Source organism: Argopecten irradians, chromosome 4 (assembly GCF_041381155.1).
Source record: "Argopecten irradians isolate NY chromosome 4, Ai_NY, whole genome shotgun sequence".
NCBI classification, from domain to species: domain Eukaryota; kingdom Metazoa; phylum Mollusca; class Bivalvia; order Pectinida; family Pectinidae; genus Argopecten; species Argopecten irradians.
Genome location: NC_091137.1, coordinates 18,583,251 through 18,592,302, shown reverse-complemented (window position 1 = coordinate 18,592,302; position 9,052 = coordinate 18,583,251). Strand labels below are relative to the sequence as shown.

Below are 9,052 nucleotides of genomic sequence, written 5' to 3'. Positions count from 1 at the left end.
TAAGAAAGTTATGGTAACGTATTTCTGAAACGAAAAGAAATATTCTATATGGTCAACATTGCTTGCTGAAGAAAATATCCTGTATAAAAGTGTATACCATGACGTCTAAAATATCAATTCTAATACTATAAAAGGGTCATTGTCTATATTTTGCTTGAATTCTTATATGCATAAGATCATCAGTAGATATAGTTTCATGAATGTTTTCTTTGTGGCCTGATCTAGTTTAATAATCAATAAAATATGAACGTCATTACTGCTGTCAGTGGTCAGAACCAGAACTTAAACTTGAACCCGTCGCGACAGTTAAGTCTCAAATATCAAATCTATACTCAAAGTAGTTTACATAGATGAAGAAAAAGTTATTCATTTCTAATATACTTGTATGCATTGGCCAAATATATATGCTCCTTGCATTAAGGTTTTAGGACATTCCTGGTTTTGACCTATATTGCTATGACAGGAATTGTCAATGGGATATTTTTCCCGAAACACCGGGTTCTATTTCACGAAGAGGTTTGGAGGAGACTGTACAATATGGACCACATTATTAAGTTCCAAAACATTCGGCGGATGACTATGCTGCGGTGCTTCTGATTTTTTAATAAAAAAAGAATTGAACATTGAGTACAGGGGACAAAATGCCGTTTCGAGTCCATATAAGATAATAGATTAATACTGTTAGCATACTACATTTTCTAATTTGTCTCCGCTTTTTCAGTTCAAAGTTATATCATCTGGTTCAAAATTATTATTCTAAAATGTCCTTCTGGAGATCAAATGTACCATATACATTTAATAAAAAGCATGAACCAAGTAAAAATATTATAAGTACATTTCAAATATACAAACTGGACCTACTGGTAGTCAACAGTGTAAAATACCATGTATGAGTCAAGCTTATTGGTTCCTAAAATAAATAAAACATCTGAGTAGATACTACATTGCATCTACAGGCAATAAAGTTAAATATGTCATATCTACACTACACAGTAAAGCTTGTGCGGTGTCCGGAGATAATATCATAAAATGATTATAATACGGTCAGATATATGGAAAGGCAACAAGACACTCCGTAAGTCTAAATGGTAGTTGTACATCCATACCAATAAAAAATACTGTAGTGGGCCCTTGATATTAATAAAACACTAATGAAATTGGGTGTCTACCTATATACGTGAAGTGTAAAGCTACATTCACGTTAGATTGGCCGTGTAGCTTACACAGAAATGTGTGTGAAATAGCCGCTATCCCGTCATGTACTGACCATTGTTGTCATTCGTAGTGGTCAAATGTCATGCGAGCACCTGTCAACTTAACCGAGCGCGTGACAGTCCATCAAGTGCTGCTATAGCTGTTCGCGTTCACTGTAATTCTGGACTAGGCAGCGACCATTCGGATTTTAGAAGGTTGGATTATAAAACAGAAAACAACATAGGTAATTATTATTTTTTAACTTTATTTTGAAAGTGTTTTTTATCATAAATTCCATTTTAAAACTTTTTTTTATTTCAATTTGAGCTAAACGATATTATTTTAATATGTCAATGTTATGAATATGGTTGCATTTATGTATTGAAATTATATAACAATAGCATAGTAAAAGCATTAGAAAAAGCTTAGACTATTGGCCTTTCCGATTGTTAATATCTTTATGCACCCAATGTATGTATTTAACGGTACTTTTTGAGAAACAGTATGATAAAGCTAATGCATAATACACGACATTGGTAAATATCATGTTGTAAATTTAGTTTTAAAAAAAGGGAATCATCTTATAATCTTTATCCGAATCAACATAATTTCATGTATTTTTGCACTTTCCCTTTCACCATAGTGGTAGAGAGTTATATACGATTTAAATAGCCTCCCTGAATTATGACTTTTAATATTGAACTTGACGTAACATCACTGACGAATCAACACGAACTAAACATCACTGACCCGGTCCTATGTTTAAGTTTTGACAAAGCGATAGTTATCTTCATGTAATAAACAATTTGCTACATTCTATATACACAAACTTTGGGCGTTTTCTGGTAAATGTAGCATAAAACATGTCATGTAACCTTGTGTCTATTCATAATGTCATTACGACAACGTTTTTGAAGTATCATGTAATATTTATAAGTAGCGAATATTTACTATTATGATATTAAACAAATACCGTCTAAAATATTATGGAGTAAAGAAAGCAAATACAGTATCAGAGAATATCTTTAATATAGCATTGTTCCACTGGGGAGCTAATTAGCATGTATCGGTTTCCAGGTAGATCGTTACAGGTGAGTTAGGTTTGACAGGTGTGATATAAATCACACCTTACCTGATATTATATCACAGGCCATATTGACAGTTTCGGCAGGTCCACTATACTTACAAGGTAACAAGTGTTCGAACAACTGTCGGGGATACCCCGGGGGTCGGGCTGGGATGTGCGTGTTAGGGAGAGGTAGGAAAAAGTTAATGATTCATTGAGAGATCAAATGCTATGAGTTGTTGATCAGTGACAATGGCTGACAATTATGGCTATCAATCGCACTGCCCATCGGTTATTCATTTATTGTTGTTTATAGACAATTACGTCCCTCAAACGCTCGTTAAGTAATGTTTTTTCCGACCATCCTTATTTACCGACATTAAGACGTATAAATCATCGTATGTCCACCTGTGTTATTTCCTGTATAGGCATGATGGATGTCCAGGAATATAATACTGATCTCCAATAGAATTGGGAAGGTTTCTAAAGTGACCTTTGTTATACTTAGTTTTATAAATCTATATTCACCCCAATACGCAATAAAACAGGAAAAAGAAAACAAGACAAAAGATTTCATAAAAAAAAACCCGCAAAAAACCTCAGTATATATACTAATTTGTTTTATGTAACTGTTAATGCCATTACTACAGATTGATATAACGGTATAAGCGTTATTAAACAATATTGCTCAAGCTACTAGTACTGTAGAGGCTCATCACTGATAATAAAAATGACATGTTTCATTGTTCTAATTTCTAATTTGATATGAGTAATATTTACAGCATAAAGGTGTTTCACTTTTTGTAATTAACGTAACATATTCCTTCATGATAAAACATGCATTGACGTATGTAAACAAGTCAGGTATTTTAACTTATACCATGTTTATGGCAAGTACAAGGATAGTGCATAAATACCTAGTTCCACAAGTACTTGATATGTACTGAGATATACTGCGTATTCATAAAAACACCTTAGATATAGAATTATATGTTTTATATAATTGTCTATGTCTTAATTTACAGAACTCCTGGTATCAGCATTATTAAACAATATTTGTCCAGATACTAGTGTCGTATGAGCTCACGTTATCTAATTAACGTTGTGGAAGATTTACCGTATATAGGTGTTTCGCTGTTTTGTAATTAAGAAATAACATATTCCTTCATGATAAGACATGCATTGACTTATGCATACAAGTCAGGTATTGTAAGCTATACCATGTTTATTGTACATACATTGACAATACATATGTATCTAATAGTTTCCTTATTACTAGACATGAACTGATATACTACGTATTCGTAAAAAGGCTTTTGCACATATTTTGTTCCTTCATTAAGTACCGGTATGAGTATATATATGTGGTTAGATGGTATGTAACATGCTCATTTACAATGATTTTTTCTTTATATTCTCAAATATGATGATTTAGAAAGAATAATATCATAAAACTACACAAATAATTAAGCTGTCATAAAAGTTGAAAACAGGACATCAAGGAAATACTTTTAGTTACAAGCAGTTATATAATGTGTGATTTAACTCTTGAACACAGATTAAAAAAAAAACAGGTGGCAAACTAAATAATATGGTACATACTATCTATCATATAAACAAAAATGACAGAGTGGAAATTTTTTATTTAAACGTTCGATTGACTATCTCATACATTACTTATTAAAGTATTATCTAAATATCAAAATTTAATTTTATATCATATATTATACAAATATAGCATTTTGATGAGGTCGATACTATACAAATATAGCATTTTGATGAGGTCGATACATGGTTATATCGACCAAAGAAAAAATATTGACCGAGGACGTAGTCCGAGGTCGATATTTTTTCTGTGGTCGATATAACCATTTATTGACCGAAATCAAAATGCTTTAATAGTTTTATTGTTTTTCTGGATTTTTACATTTTGAAATGAGGGTGAAACTAAATGAGCATCGCATTGAAAATTCTGCTTCGTGATGCCATTTAAAAATTTTTAACAAGTATAATTCAAAAACAACATATGAAAACAATATCAACTGATGCACTTCAAGCTTCTATTACATGAACCTGGTGCATGTGTGTTTGTAAATTGCATACATGAACATGTACTCCTATATACATGTAGCTCCATGTCTTAAGGACACAACCAATTAAATGTATAGTTTGTTCTCCGTTTAAATAATACACTTCGACGTCAAACATATATTAACAGATTCACATGCTCAGTACTCCATTCCGTAAACATACAATAGGATTAGCTTTGGCCTAATGTTGTAAGTAGCCTAGGTGACATTTTAAAAATAGATATCAAACGTATTCACAATTCCATGGCTCAAGACGCTTAATGAATGTTATTCGATTATTTCCTACTCTCCTACCGTGTTATTCGATTATTTCCTACTCTCCTACCGTGTTTATATTGAAACTTTAAAAGCTTAAACTGTAGTCATCAGCTGGAAGTCATCACCATCTTTGTTAGAAACCGAAACGATCAACGTCGTCTGTCACATTTTGTGTTTACGCTTCAAACTCAGGTCATCAAAGCGTTTGTTTCAAAGCGCCAGGAACAAGGAGCGTTTTGGTAACGTAGACGATAACGTTATCTAAAAATAACCGTGCAATATACTTTTTTATAAACTACTTCCGGAAAAATCGTGCAATATAGTTTTTTATCGGTGATCACGTGGCGTGTTTTTGACCAATGAGAAGTGACAAAAAATCCAGAAAAATAAAAATTTTGTTATAACACTTGTTTGTAAAAATCTGACGAGACATGCACAAAACCTTTGTAGTTGGTCGAGAAAATGATTTACAAATGGTATCAACAAAATCCCACAATAAAAAGCCTGGTGTTAAAGATCATCTCACATAAACGCCACACGGTTTTATATAAACATTCAAGGCTATATCTGAGACTAAGTACCTGCTGACCTTAGTTATGCCTTCCTTTGATATCTTTACACCAATGTAAGTAGGATATGTCGGTGTTTAATGATCTCTGAGACAATTTATATAATAGTTAATAGTAAAAAAGCGTTCCGTCTAAGTGTGTCATACTGCCCGCATTTGACCAGCTGTAGAGACCTCAGTGTCTAATGTTGGAGTCAAACTTCTTTTGGAGGTGTTTGATCCCGGCTAGACAATGAACTTTTTACCTCGTTACCAGAGATAAAAGTGTTCTACTGTATTAGATATAGTGGCCATAAGGAAACAAGCTACTAAAGCAGTTTGGTTTTGATGTTACGAAAACGTATGTAAACACATGGTTATCCTTTACCTTTAAACCTATATCTAAATAGGACAATTTTTCTTGTTTAGACCTTTCATTAATAAACTTTGACCTTCCTATAGGCAATAATGTTGCTTGGATACGATGTGCAGTAGAATTCGTTTGGTTTACTGCTGTTATCAAAATTGCCTTTATTACGGGACCTAGAATCGGCATATACTTACACTTATTAAATGGACAATTCGCTCAGGCTAATTCTTTTACATAACCAAAAAGCAAAATATGGCATAAATGTATTGTTTTATATTTCTTATGAAACATATAACATAAAATATTGACAAATCCACGTCATTGTTTAGTATTTTAATTGATACCGTTGTAATTACAAATCGTTGATCAATACGATTTAGCAGGTACAATATGTACGCTGTACCCATACCCGAGCCAAAGTCACGCACGTTAAACAAATAAACTACATAACCACTGAGGAGGTGATAAAATGATTTTTAGGCAAGATAATTCACCTAATAAGGTAAACACACTACTGTCAGAGCGATTTGAGCAATTCTAGACAAAAGTTGCTTTACTCTACGAGCAAGGGACAGGGTTCGGCATACAAGACGTTTGACCACAATGTGTAATGGTGGACAGCGAGCGAGTTTGAACATTTCACACGCATTTCACCACCATGGGCTTTTCTGGCATATCACAGTAAAACCGACTGATCTAATTTCCATTAGAACTGGGTTTTCCCGATATATGTACACATTTTAATGTTCTTTTAGACTGTAATTATACGTGCAACATACTAGTTTTTAATGGTGATGCAGCAGTTACTCTATCTAGACATCAATATGATTAATTTTAAACACCTTACATGCAAATCGAAGTCATCGACTTCACCGTCAAACAAATGTCAGATATCGGCAACACTAATCATACAATCTAGACAATAGATAATATTTTTCCAACTAATGGAGGTCATCTATTGTCTAACAAATTTAGGTCACTGATATCACTCGTCAAACAAATGTAGGTCATCGACATCATTAGCCATATAATCTAGGTCAACAACAACATTTTTTCTAGAACCTAGGTCATCGACATTATCTGTCAAACAAATACAGGTCAACATCCACACCCATGATACAATTCGAGGTCAATTACATCACCGGCATACAAATCAAGGTCTACGGTAACACCCTTCATAAAATCGAGGTCATCGGTTATATCTGGCATACACATCTAAGTCAACAATACACCAACCATACAAATATAGGTCATCAGCAACACCCTACATACAAATCGAGGTCATCGACAATATCTGGCATACACATCTAGGTCATCAATACAAACAGCCATGTAAATGTAGGTCATCGGCATCACCCGCCATGCAAAAGTAGGTCAACGACAACACCCGCCATATAAATGATCACAATACTTGCCTTACATATCTGGGTCATGTCCAACGGAAAAAAGTACAATGAACTTTAGGACATGAATTAAGCCTAAAGTTCTATATGTAGTAGGGTTAAGATTATCATCATCAATTGTTTGGTTTTTATCGACACAGGTAAATCCTCATTTACAAGGGTATACGTATGATTCAGAATAATGTACATTAAGAAATTGTGGTGACTTTCCAGGTGATTTGTTTCGTTAACTAGACAGGTAGTTTATTATGATAACTGACAGCAGTAATTACGTACATATGTACAATGACTTGTAACACGATCAAGTTATACGGAAATCATCAAACAATGAGTTGATAGTGAGAAACATATCATTACATTACATTCTAACAGACTTTAAACTTACATGGCCCGAAGATCATGAAACGATCTTAAGTCTAAAACAGTTTTAAAACAGCCAATTACAGATGACGTTACAAATAGTTATGTCATTTTTTACTTGCTAAGCAAAATCTTAAGTCCAAGACTGTTTCATGATCATGGGGCCAGATCTCAAATAAAAAAATAAAGAAATAAAAAAAATGACGTTTTTAATATTTTATTGTCAAATAATCATATTATTAACCACAATTATTAGCACAATACACAAAAAATATTAACAATAGAATTAGACACAGACTATGTATTTGCAAGCCTTTTCCAAATATAGCACTAATATTAAAATCAAAACATTAGACTTATATTTCTATATAAAATATGTAGTAGTACAATCTATACTAAAATCTAGAATATAAATTACGAAAGTGTTGGTTAATTATCATTTATCCTCAAAGGAATTGTAAACCATCTTCTAACATCGATATCAAAATGGTGCCCTAATCACCATGCAGACTAAGGATAATTCTTTAGTTATATTTGTCAGCTCCGTAGTGATAATGCATGCTGAGAAGAGAAATGACTAGTAATTTCACAATTGAAGGATATTACAGGGCGTTAATGTGTTATGTGAAACAACTTGTGGTAGGAACAGTGACTGAGATGCATGTCGGTTTGTCCAATGATGGATTAACAAGATGTGGTTGAGCGACCCGATAAATTGGGTAAATAACATATCTGTTGTTTCTATATTGGGCAATATGTTTTTATGCGACATGAAATACCCTAAAAAGACAGTGTATTTGTGGATTTTCCTGTTAATTTGAACTCCGTTTTTGTTTTCTGATAGTGGTTTATTTATTTCTGTGTCCTGATCCCTGATAAATAAGGATATTGTATTTTATTCAGCTGTACTGTTAGTGACCTTTGATTACTCTGTCAGGGATTACAGTACAAAGCTATCGGGGAGTAATGATGACAGATACACACCAGTTTATCTAGTAGGTGTTTGTAGGAGACGTAACATTTACACAGACAAGAAGCCAAGGTGTACGACATACGCTGTAACGTCACTTTACATGCTTTATACAATATCTTAGAAACAATTTGACATGTGGATGGCTCGCTAACGGAAACACATCGTTCTACAAGGGATTACTTACAAAGTCGTTTTATCAGCTTTCAACGTCAAGATTCATTATTTCTGGTTACAAGTTCTTTTAGGTTACCTTCATATATGAATTACCGGTGACTTTTGGTTTGAGTATCTTGCTTAAGCGTTGTCTTAGTTAAATTTCACAAACAACAGGATTAAATTTCTACCCAAAAGCTAAATTCCTATCGCGCATGCTCACATTCCTGAGTCTTGTATAATGTTATGTCTGATATGTTACAGGTATCCAGCGGCCAAACCAGCCTTTAGAATGACGAACTGTAACGTATTCGTAATTGTTTTATTTGGAATCTTAATTGGACAAGAACAACTGGGTAAGTGCTCTTTATTGTATTGTTTAGATTTATCAAATGTAAAATCAGAAAGTTGTTTAATAATAATTATGTTATATTCCACGTTGCAATTGGCCTATGCTAGGCCCTATCCACATCACACACTGTATCCTAAAAACCTATCGGTCATTTTTTCATTAAATGATTGACTCAGAAATTTGAAAAGAAACATTCTCATTTGAAATTTAGAAGGATGTTATTTAAAAAATAAAGAAAAAAGCATTATTCATCCAATGGAAACGTTGTGGTTTTGATATGTAGGTT

At 33.2% G+C, this 9,052-nt stretch overlaps 1 protein-coding gene across 1 annotated transcript in view; it reads left to right on the top strand.

Annotated features, from left to right (window-relative positions):
* The first annotated feature begins 1,230 nt into the window (after positions 1–1,230).
* Positions 1,231–9,052, top strand: part of LOC138320832 (mucin-19-like) — a 33,731-nt gene continuing 25,909 nt past the window's right edge. Inside the window, exons 1-2 of the mRNA XM_069264085.1 lie at positions 1,231–1,438; positions 8,679–8,770. Coding sequence (XP_069120186.1) covers positions 8,707–8,770 — 64 coding nt within the window. The 5' untranslated portion in view covers positions 1,231–1,438; positions 8,679–8,706. The remainder of the gene's footprint in view (positions 1,439–8,678; positions 8,771–9,052) is intronic.